A 12629-nucleotide genomic window follows, 5' to 3' on the forward strand; every position below is an offset into this window, starting at 1 on the left:
CAAAAAAGGCAAGCAGAGTCAAAGTCAGCAGCTTGAGGTCTTTCAATGTGAATGTTGAAGTCACCTAGCACCAACAAGGGAGTGTCATAATCAGAAAAAGATGAGAGAAGAACATCCAGTTCATCTAAGAAGTGACCTAATGTACCCGGTGGGCGATAGATGACAACCACATTTATGTTGAAGGGGTGGATAATGGTGACTGCATGGAATTCAAAGGAGCTAATTTTTGGCAGGGACGGTCTCTGAGTGAATTTCCATTCTTTGGAAATCAGTAGTCCAGTCCCACCCCCTCTACCTGTCTGACGAGGAGTGTGGGAAAGAGAGAAATTAGTAGAAAGAGCTGCACGTGTAGCAGTGTCCTCCGGTCTCAAGCAGGTCTTAGTTAGAGCCATGAGATTATATTCAGAATGAGTGGCTATGGAGGTAATAAAATCTGCCTTGTTAACAGCAGATTGACAATTCCAGAGGCCCACGGAGAGAGAGAGTTGTGAAATAGAAGATACATGAATTGATCGAAGGTTTTGAGGGTTGCACCTGCAGCGTACCTCTCGTGCTTTGTGAGTGTTAGTAACAACAGGAATTAGTAAACACATAATAAAAGTGCAAGGAAAACGATAATGAGTGCAGATATAAAGTAAAATAATAAAGTAAAAGTACTCAAGTGCTTTGTCGGTGTCTTTGCACGGTAGAGTAGCACAGGTAGAGTCGATGGTCTTTACTCTCGTCGGTCTTCACACGAGGCGGCCTTCACACGAGGCTGCAGGCGACCGCTGCCGCGGTGATACTAGCTGCTTATATACACCCCTGAGCACTTTGCTGATTGAGCTCAGCTGGACACGCCTCGAGAGTAAAAACACCCGAAACTGCAGTGGGGGGGCGCGAAAACGTAACCAAGGAAACAGTGGGTAAACTTTCTAGTACCATACACAGATAGCTGAAAACAAGTTTAAATGTCCTACAACCATACACAACCAGCTGAAAACAAGTCTAAGTGTTCTCTAACCAAACACAGCAACTGAAAACAAGTCTAAATGTACTTACATGGTGTTGCTCTCGATGCTAAAGTGCTTCTCCTTCATAAGATTCATTCATAAGACAACACAATCTACATAAGCTTTGCGTGACTAAAATAGTTTTAAACGTACTGTAACATTACCTGTCTAAAAGAAATACTTCAGCCATGGTGTCATCATTCCTCCAGCATGCAAAAGTTACTCCAATATGGATTCAGGATTTTAAAATGTTTTGATTCAGCATTTGTTTTTACTGCCGTCACTCTTTTGTGTTTGTGAACGCGCAAACGGCTGATTTGTCTGCGTGAACAGATGCGCAAATGTACAAATCTACATTTGTTGACAGACAGTTTGGGCAACTTATCAGAATTATGGGAATTATCAGCCCAAAAAATTAAGTGGAAAAATTTTTTGTTTTGTGCCTTACCCAGAATAAATAAAAATACATACAAGTACATTTACATCATTAATTTTAATCATCACTATTGGAATGTGAAGAGACTTTCTACTAACACAACAAAAAAATGTTTCTGATAACAATCACCTACTGCACCTTTAAGTTTAACCAAGTGCAAGTCTCAGTAATTTTGGCATAAAAATTAACAGCATGGGCACCTGTAACTTTGAGGTCTAACCTATGATTTTGAACCTACTGAACAGTGACGTCATGCGCTGACTCAGGGGGAGGGCCTGGAATTTTCCGTTGCAAAGACTTTCCCCTGGACCAGTCGTGTGACGACACACTGAGACATGCACTTAAAAGAATGCAGGTCTTTGATGGGCAAAGCCTTCAGCCTGATCGGCCCCTCTCCTTTCCATATTTTGTGATTATTAACGACCCTAGACACTCAAACAAATGAAGATTCAACCCAATTATTAGTACCAAAGAGCCATCAGAAAATGCTTTTCCAGGCAGTTTATTCTAATCCTATGGCCGGACATTTAGGTCAGGCGGCCATACTAAATAACCTCATGGTCCGATTTTTCACAGGAATGTCAGCAGATGGTGCGCTGCATGCCGTGAATGTGAGCTGGTAAACCCACCGGCCACCCCAAAAGTGCCATTGTGCCCTCTACCAATTATAGATATCCCCTTCAAGAGAATTGGTATGGATCTTATCAGGCCATTAGAGCGATCCACACACAGGCACCGGTTTGCTTTAGTCCTAGCGGATTGCGCAACCCGGTACCCGGAAGCTGTAGCTCTCTGTAACATCTTGGCAAAGAGTGAAAGAAAACAGAAGCTCCGTTTCATATAATCTCCCGAGTGGGAATCCCAAAGGAGATTCTCATTGACCATGGCCCTGTGTTCCTGTTACGCATCAAGTGTGAACTGTACAGATTGTTGGGCATCAAATTGATTCGCACCAGCGCCTATCACACACAAAAAGCTGGAGTGGTGGAACAATTTAATCGCACTCTTAAATCCAAGATCCATAAGTTCGTACACGAGGATGCGAAAAATTGGGATAAGTGGTTGGAGCCCTTGCGGTTAGCTGTGCGGGAGGTTCTGCAAGCCTCCACGGGGTTTCCCCCTTTGAGCGACTCTATGGCAGACAGCCCCGAGGGGTGCTGAATGCCGTTAGAGAAGCTTTGGAGGATAAGCCTTCAAACACCAAAAATGAAATTCTATATATTCTGGACCTTAGAGCAAAACTCCATACACTGGGGCGGCTCTCGACGGAGCATTTGCTAACAGCTCAGAATGACCAACACCGCCGATATGACTAGGGCACTAAACTGCGTTACTTTTCACAGGGAGATAAAGTTCTTGTACTGCTACCCACTTCCAGCTCTAAATTACTCACCAAGTGGCAAGGGCCATTTGTGGTTACACGACAAGTCAGCAATCTCGATTATGAGTTGGTACATTCGGACAAGGCTGGTTCACATCAGATATACCACATTAATCTGCTGAAGCAGTGGAGGGAGCCAGAGGAGGTGATGCTGGCTATGCTTGTTACCAATGAGGATAACTTGGGGCCAGAAATCACCGGCCGACATCTCTCGGCGAGCCAGCTCATCAATATCCAGCACCTTTAACATGAGTATTCTGACGTGTTGTCACCCCTGCCCAGTTGTACTAACTTGATTCAGCATCATATCGAGACCGAACCAGGCGTGGTTGTTAGGACCCAGACGTATTGCTTGCCTGAACAAAAGAAAAAATTGATTCAGGAAGAATTAAGTAACATGCTGAAAATGGGTGTAGTAGAAGAATCCCACAGTGATTGCGCCTTCCCGATCCTCTTGGTACCCAAGATTAATGGCTCGGTCCGGTTCTGTGTGGATTACCCAAATTGATAAGACTGCAGCTATTGCAACCTGCCTGAGACCTAAGACCAAAAGGGAGGTGAGACAGTTTTTGGGACTGGCCGTATATTACAGGTGTTTTGTTTCTAATTAAACGGCCCTCGTCAGCTCATTGACTGATCTCACTAAAAAGGAAAAAACAGATACCATCCAATGGTCAGAGCAGTGGCAACAGGCCTTCATCCTGGTAAAATCTATACTTTGTGGGGGGCCGCTATTGCATGCTCCTGACTTTGCTCGGCCGGTGCTGTACATTAGTCAAAAACTCAGTAAGAGTGAGGTTAAGTACAGCATCATAGAATAGAGTGTTTGTCTACAAGGTGGGCCGTTATTAACTTTTCGTTATTACCTCCTGGGCAGGGAATTTGTCCTCTGTTCAGATCATGCTCCTCTCCAGTAGCTCCACCGCATGAAAGATACCAATGCGCAGATCACCCAGATGGGAGGGGCTGCAGGCCAGATGGCTTCCCGCGGGCGGTGGAGGTATGTGGAGAGGTGAGCATGATCGAACACCCAATAAGGAGAGAGAACCCGGCGGCTAATAAATAACACCTGTTTGTTCTAGTGATTGGGATTGAGAGACACATTTCTTAACCAGAAAAGATGGAGCAGCCAGGAGAGGAAAGAGCACACACGCAGACATGCACAGCTACAAGTGTTGTCGTGCCGATATTCTTTAAAAATAAAACCATTTACTTACCTGAATCGCCAACCTTGTCTTCTTCTTCCCACAACAACGAACGATATTACAATCCCATTTAAAATAAGTAGAATAAATCAATAGTCCGGTCTTATACAGGATGTCCCATACTATATGCGTATGTCATGTGAAGCCTTCTTACTGGAGCATTTTTGGAAAAATGTGTCCTTAAATTGCAATAAAGACCCCATTTAAAATAAGTAGAAAGGTCTGACACAGGACATCCCTTACTATGTGCAGACCTCATATTAAGCCTTTTTACTGCAGCATTTTAAAGAAATGTGTCTTTAAATAGCTTTCAAAACCCCATTTAAAATTTGTAGAATAAATCAATGGTCAGGTTTGATACAGGATGCCCCATAATATTAGCATACGGCATATGAAGCCTTTTTACTGCTGCATTTAAAAAACTCATTCAAAATGAGTCTAATAATAATAAACCATTAATAATCAATTAACTGTCAGGTCTGATACAGAACGGCCCATACTATATGGTTAAACCATGTTTTATAAAATTGCATTCAACAATATTGACATTTTACTTTAGTTGGCCAAGATATTCTTTCTGTTCGATCTGCTATAAAATCATTTAAAACAAAAATATGCATTTACAGAACTTCCAGTATAAAAGCACAAAAAAGTGCTAATAAAAATGTTTAATAAATATACGTAGCAGGAAAAAAAAAGAGGAAACTGAGATCTCGGTATAATATCTCTATACTGTGCGAAACGAGTGCTCTGAACAGCACTCTCCGTGTTGCTCCTGAAATTACTGTAATCATAAATATAATTGCGCAACACAATATGAACCGCAGCTACCTTGACTGTGTTTTTCCGAACCATGGCTGGCTTGACTGCAGTAAATAAACCATGACTTTCACAGAAAGTATCTTTTTAAAGCACCCCTATAATGGGTTTTTGAAAATTACCATTCATGCAGTGTGTAACAGCTCAAAATGAAAGAAAAAATCCCGCTGAGGTTTAAATATGAAAGTGTACCATGTTTAAAACTATTGATTCTTAAAGGAAAGAGTCAACTCAGAGTTAATAAATGATTCATCTTGTGTTTGAATCTTTTGCTTGCTTGTATAGATATCGATACAAGACATTGAGAAATATGAAATGCCAGGGGCAATGGCAAAAGCAAGCAGAAACTTCACAAAATGTGAATTAGAGGTGCTCCTATCGGAGGTAGACCGGAGAAAATCTGTGTTATTTGCAAGTTTATCCTCCAGAATTAATACCAAAAAAAAATAGAGTGGGAGAGTTTAGTTGACGCGGTTAACGCAGTGAGGTCTGAACATTGCACTGTGAGTGAATTAAAAAAGAAATGATCCAATGTAAAGGTGTAAAATTTTGTAGTGTCTATTTAGTCTATTTGTGCAAATAGCACACCACAGTGGAATGAGCTGGTTGAGTGATTTCCGCCCATCACCGTTTGATTGACAGACAACATAACTAAAGAGAGCGGCAAAAAGCAGCGTGAGTGGTGTAGCTAGTAAAGCATATGGCAACATGTTTTGACATGATTGATCATGAACCTGGTTCGAATCCAGCATCTGATGAACTCCATCTTTTTTCCCCACTACATATCAGATTTTGCCTACTTTTCATCACAAGGAAGACAAGTAGGAATCATTAATAAGTGTGTGTATTATGTTAAGCGCATTTGAGCATCACATATTATTTGCACATTTATTGAATGGAAATGTTTTTCAATGTGCGTGCAGTTGATTGCTCCAATTGCATTGGGAAAACCGGCAATCGCTGCAAATTGCACTTTAATGTTTGGCTGGTCAACTGCATGGTATGGAAACCTTATATACCTGCTAGATATGCGGATTATCCCGTCTCATACAGCTGCCATTGCACGGCTCAAAAACACTTTGTAGTGTGCAATTTAACATAATTGCCTCTAGGAGTCGCCAATGGAAATAAAACACACACAAGAAATGCATGTATGCCAGACATGAAGTTGGCGTGGACCAACGCACATTCTCACGTTCATTTCATCGTTAGTAAATCCAAACGTAAGCATGAAATCTGGCGTACGCAAAGTTTTTGTGCCTACGCAGCGTTGATACATGAGGCCCCACATCTGGTAAACGTAAACCAGCCCTTCCTTTAAAGGGCACCTATGGTGAAAAATCTACTTTTCAAGCTGTTTGGACAGACATATGTGCATGTATGGTGTATAGACCTTCATATTGGGGTGATATAAACACACCCAGTCCTTTTTTTTTTCAATTTAGCAACAAACGGTGGACCAATTGGAGTGGTTTTCTGATCGACACAACTTTACGTAGGAGTGCGGTCCCCCCGCCCACCGAATTGATTGATTTCACATGTTTAAAATGTTTTAAAATAAATACAATTTATACAATTTATAAATAAATGCTCATTGGTAAAGTTCTTCCTGTAGTATTTCTCACAAACGCGTGAGATCTGCTTCCTTTAAGTCTGTCTGTTGTCTGACGCAGCCGAGGGAGGAGATTAAGGCATGCAGAAATGGTGGGCGGGGAGGACTAGCCTTAAAGGAGCAGTACACCAAAACCGCCACCCAGTGCAAAAATGTATCAATAGGAATTTAATAAAAGGTATAATAAAAAATCTGATGGGTGTTTTGAGCTGAAACTTTACAGACACATTCTGAAGACGCAAAACACTTATATTAAATCTGAAAAAAGGGCTAACCTAGATGCCCTTTAAAACACTAGCAGAGTGCGGGGGGGGGGGGGGGGGGGGGGGGGGGCGATTGATCATAACGCAAAGATTGATTCACAACATTTTTCCAACAACACCTCAGTATAGCCAACCTTGAGCTGTGTTTGTTTCTGTCATTTTTCTGATGATTGATACAATAACCTACCCTGCAACGCAGGATTCGCTGGCGGTTTGCTACTAAAGGAATGATCAGAAAAGACTATTAATGTATGGGATTTAGTCAGACTTTATCAGTAACTGTTTATACAATTTATATAATGCAATTTCTTTTTCCTCCAGATAACAACCTGTAAATGTGATTAAAATGGTTGCCCCGTTTTCTGTAGTTTGCAAAAAATGTGTTTAATTGTGTGTTAAAACTTGTAATCACTCCACACAGCTTGAAATTACTTGTCTATTATAAATCAGTGCTTGTAATGTATCTCCTAGGTTAAATCTTTATGGGGCTATTCACATTTTGTCTCTAAAACCACATGGTAAATGTGACACCTACTTCTTCATTTACCATTTTAAATGCCTTTCTGACCTTGCGATCCCCTGCCGTTTGTTGATGCTATGCTGGTGTTTAACTGCATTGCTTTAATGCATTCCTGCATGGGGCTTACACATACTGTATACTGTGTACTCTGGATACTTCATAACCATGGTGGACATTTCTTTCTCTATCACGCTCAACTATGTCGAACAATCACAACAGACTGGGTCTTAGGACCAATCACCACAGATTAGCATCATGCACAGGAGGGGTTTGAAACTAATGAATTGCTGAACAAATCATATGGGAGTCATTTGGGATAATTACGTAAAAATAAGTGCATGTTATAAGTCAATGAAAGAGTCTTTTGGCCTTGCATGCATATAAGCCTGTTGTTGGAGACAATCAAAACCAAAATATGACCTTGTATAATAGGGGTTCTTTAACAACTGAGTATATGTTTATTTAATATCAGTGTTAAATACTGTTGGCTTTAAGATGCAATTTGTGTCTATAGTGAGGGCTGCCATGAGCCATGACTCGCTGTAATGCACTGTTAACCAAGTTTCTCAAGTTTACATAATTTTATGTAACCGTTATCGGTTCCACTGTAGGCTTATTCGTTTACTATAAAACAAAATATTATGTAAAACACAACTCTGCGCTATACATTTCAACTTGAAAATATTCAAAATTAATTTGGAATTCTTCTCAAAAGATTAGTTCACCCAAAACATAAAATGTACTCATTACAGTCATCTCTGGATATTTTGCGCTGGAGCCACTTATTGTGGGATCATCTGGAGTGCTTTCAGTCACACACGCATGTCTCACAGACTATCAGGAAGCTCTTTTATGTTCATAGGTTAAAGTTAAACAATGTAATAGACCTTTTTCACAGCGGAATTGAATACAGGAAGCGCCCTCCAAAGCAATGCTTCGCTGTTTCCGGTTTCGCTTACAGTCGCAGAAACATGACAGCCTCAGGACATCAGATGACATTTTCACTGTCAACTTTGCCGTAATTTGGACAACAACATGTTGTTCGCTTGGTTAATTTGTAAAACTGACGTAGCCTAAATAAATCAGCATTTAAAAGGAATTTGTGCAGAAAATGTGTCTTACACGAAGCGTTTGCAACGTTAGGTTACAGTAAGGTGTGCAGCCAACAGCATAAGATCCGCTAACTCAAGCCATTCGTTAGCAAAAATAACTATTTAACATCCAGCAGGATTATTTTTATGTTAGTAGTTGTCCGTAAGCTGTGCTAACCCCCTCCTTCTTTTGTATTCAGGGTCAGATACGGGCGAGTTGCTATCAGTTAATGCGAAAGAACGAGGAGCCCCATAATGACAGGTTGCTTAATTATCATAAGGTTTACTCAAGTCTGGAAACATAATTTAGCTCCAACTCGCCAGAAAATATAAAGATATTTGTTGTTGTGTTCAGTGTTTGAATACGATTCTATTAAAGTACTTCAGTTTTCCACTAATTACAAAATTTTAAAGCAAATATGTTCAAAACAGTCTGTCTGTAGTGTATAGGGTGTGTTTCTAAATCTTCAGCTTAAAGTTAGTTCATGTTTCAGTTCATTTTATTCATCTGCTTTGAATGTTTTTAATATTTATTTAAAAAACAGCAAATAACATTTTACAACACAAAAAATATACATGCCAGGGTGTAATTATAAATAAAATACAAATATACAAAATGTACATATGTAATAATTAAATAAATGCATTATAGAGTTAAATTTTTTTTAAGTGGGTAGGCTTCCTTGCTTTAAGAGTCTCTGATGCTGGTAATATACAAGCATATTTCAGTGATCAATACCTTAAAATTTGGTTGCTTATTAGTAAATTAGACAGTAACGCCAAAAAGTACATTTTCCCACAATGATAAAAGTGGGAAAATCGTCGTTAACACTCCCACCACCAGCTTCGCATGCCCTTATGGCTCTCCCAGCCCACTCGCTACACATACAGTATAACTACTGCCAAAAAGGTACTAGTATTATTTTTGGAAAAAAATACTGGCACTGTTTGAAGGGCAAACCTGAGCAGTTTAACAAAATTTGCCAACTTTTTTCTCTGTTACCTTGATGAAAACCTTATGGACTAATGCATAATTTGTTACTGCCAACATGCTTTTGGCAGGTATTGTAAGGCAGTGGTTCTCAATTCTGGGTTATTAACTAATATAAATTAACTCATACAAACATGTGATTTGCATAGAAATCATATCTTGTGCACATTACCTATTGAATTGAACAGGTTTTAAACAGGAATGATGCCACTTTTTGTTCAGTGGAATAAACCTCTTAAGCAGTAGGAAAAAGATGCAAATTTGTAGAGCGTGGGGCTGTGACCAACATTGAAAAAAGCTGTTCAATTGCAAATCGATTGTTTTTCAACCGTTGTCTTTCAATAAATCTTGTTTGACAAAAATTCTTATTTGCAACCAAATGCTACAAATCATGGCTCTAGAGTAATGTGGGTGACAGATGTAATAGTAGCGAAAGGTGTGAGTTTTAAAATGAAAGCACACTAATGCTAATGTAACATATACAGCACTGGCCTCTGTGCCAATTGGAGTGCAGAAGAAATAAATCACAACATAACATTAGCTCCAATTATTAAATTGAACATGCTTTTGAACTTTCAATGTCTCAGATCAATAGGTGCCATAGCGTTATTAATTAAATAAATGTAAAATATCTCACATCAACTGGTGTCACTGTCAAAACACTCCGGCTCTTCCTCATCTTCTCTGCTGGTAGCTACAGCTCAGAAGGTTTTTCTGTCTCCTGGAATTTTCTTCTGACATAAAAATGAACTTCTGCAGTGAACTGTAATCAGAAGAAAAAATATTAACATAACTTCATCAAACCATTAGCCTGATTTCCTAATAAAATGTGACTATTTTCTCAAGTTTTATGTTAATTTCCTGTAAAATAACAAAGAAATATTAAATAAAAATTAATGGTCATAACCTTCAATTTGACATTAAAAGTGTAGGTATGTGCCCCCTAAAAGAGTAAAACTGCCCACAACATGTGTTGGATATGGATAAAAATCAGTAATAACTACAAACATGGAAGCATGAGATGTTCAAAATAGTAATACACTGAGTAATTCACTGAGGTAATTTTGGGGCCCCTAGGATGTTTTGACATGCACTGACTTATTTCAGCTAATTATTACAGTATTGGCCAACATGTTTTTTTTTTTTTTTTTGTATTCAGCACAAACTGTGCTACATTAAAATATGAGAAAGATTAATGTACATGCTTTTGTTTTTAGAAAAAAATATTTATAAATATATATTATGTGTGAAAAAAGTAGCAGAAATAAGGTAAAAAAAAATGGCCTGAATTAGACTTTTGAGTAACCAGTCTTGTAGGCTAGAATATTTACTTCATAGTTACAAGAAAATTATTCTGTTCTCTCATTCAAAGAGAACATTACAATGATTTACATTTTGTAAAGTAAGTTTTTGGGTCAGCAATGCTATATGCGTGGGAGTGACCACCTGGAGAGACAAAAAAGACACTACCCCACTGGCTAATGTTCATCCATCGAGGACAGCTTAAAGAAAAAATGTAACAAGAGTCAAAAATCTTTTTTTATTGTAATTGCTCTATGTTTAGGAACTAAATGTCTCACAGGACATATTTTCCAAACTATTATACAAAAATACATAGTAAAGTCAATTTCAACTCATAGCTAATTTATTTTATCTTTGCCATGATGATAGTAAATATTATTTTACTAGACATTTTTCAAGACACTTCTCTACAGCTTAAAGTGACGTTTAAAGGCTTAACTAGGTTAATTAGGTTAACTGGGCAGGTTAGTGTAATTAGGCAAGTTATTGTATAATGATGGTTTGTTATGTAGATATAACTTGTAAATATAGCTTAATGGGGCTAATAATTTTGACCTTAAAATGTTTTTAAAAAAATAAAAACTGCTTTTATTCTACCCTAAATAAAACAAATAAGACTTTCTCCAGAAGAAAAGATATTACCAGACATACTGTGAAAATTTAGACATCATTTGGGAAATATTTAAAAAAACAAAACAAAATTCAAAGTGGGGGGGCTAATAATTCTGACACATATATATTGATTGGTTCATCTAAATTAAAGAAAAATGTTTGAATGGCGGAGACGGCAATATTAGGGATAATGAGCTCAGCCAGGTGAATTCTGAATTGCAGAGTTCATACCAGGTCTAGAAAACATGATCATATCACCCCAATTTTATCATCCTTACACTGGCTGCCTGTTAAGTTTCGTATTGAATTTAAAATATTGCTTCTTGCCTATAAAGCTTTAAATAATCTAGCCCCTGTTTATCTAACCAACCTTCTGTCTCGCTACAATCCAACCCGCTCTTTAAGATCTAAAACTCAGGGCTTCTGGTAGTACCTAGAATAGCAAAGTCGAGCAAAGGAGGTCGAGCCTTCTCATTTATGGCTCCTAAACTCTGGAATAGCCTTCCCGATAACGTCCAAGGCTCAGACACACTCTCGCAGTTCAAAACTAGATTAAAGACCTATCTCTTTAGTAAAGCATACACTCAGTGCATCACTTAGCGGTATGATACATGAATGTGCTCCACACAGGTTTCTTCATTTTGTTTATATACACTATAAACAGCAGCTACGCTAATTATTCTCTTTATTCTCTATTTTCACCAGGGGATACTCATCCCGAGACCCTCAGACCATGCAGTGCCACTGACTCGATCCAAGACCAGTGTTTTTTATGTGAAGCTGCTTTGACACAATCTACATTATAAAAGCTCTATACAAATAAAGGTGAATTGAATTGAATTTAATTTAATTTAATTGCGTTTTTTCCATACGGATTACCAAGCTAAGACAACATTTGTTTTCAAAAAGATTTGGAAAGTGGCTTTATGCAGGGTATGTTTCTTATGTATTCATAGAGGTTCTGTTTTTTCTGACGCGTCTGCCAGTTTACATGTAGCACGCGTCTCATGTGGATCATTGATGATTGTAATAACAAAGCCAAAGTAGCTCAATGGCATGGTTGCATTAAAAATAATTAGATCAGACTGAGAAACAAGACATAGTGTTGGTTTGATACTGCTTTCTTTATCAAAGAATATTTGTTTTCATCATGACTTACTGTATTTAAAAGTAGACATATTCAACTTTCTATAGATAAATATCTCATGTATGTGTGTCTTGTTTTCACTGAGTTTCAGTTCATTTTAGTGATGCGTTTATAAAAACAGATCACAGAGAGACAAAAGAAAGCACAGAGTATTCTTAGTGTCTTATGCACTGATAAGAAAAAAAAAGACACCTGGTGTTTGTCAACGAAAGTGATTGTTTGGTGGTGTTCGTTTGGGCCTATAATAATATATCTGGG

General features: G+C 38.4%; 1 protein-coding gene across 2 annotated transcripts in view; it reads right to left on the reverse strand.

Annotated features, from left to right (window-relative positions):
- The window catches only part of pde4bb (phosphodiesterase 4B, cAMP-specific b), a 152140-nt gene that overhangs the window by 110225 nt on the left and 29286 nt on the right, over positions 1-12629 (reverse strand). For both annotated transcript variants that reach the window (XM_056473792.1, XM_056473778.1), the window contains exon 2: positions 9948-10073. Coding sequence is in view for 1 of the 2 variants with exons in the window: in XM_056473778.1 (XP_056329753.1) it covers positions 9948-9989 (42 nt within the window). In the remaining variant the exon portion in view is untranslated. The remainder of the gene's footprint in view (positions 1-9947; positions 10074-12629) is intronic.

This window comes from Danio aesculapii, chromosome 2 (genome assembly GCF_903798145.1).
Source record: "Danio aesculapii chromosome 2, fDanAes4.1, whole genome shotgun sequence".
In the NCBI taxonomy this organism is placed as follows: domain Eukaryota; kingdom Metazoa; phylum Chordata; class Actinopteri; order Cypriniformes; family Danionidae; genus Danio; species Danio aesculapii.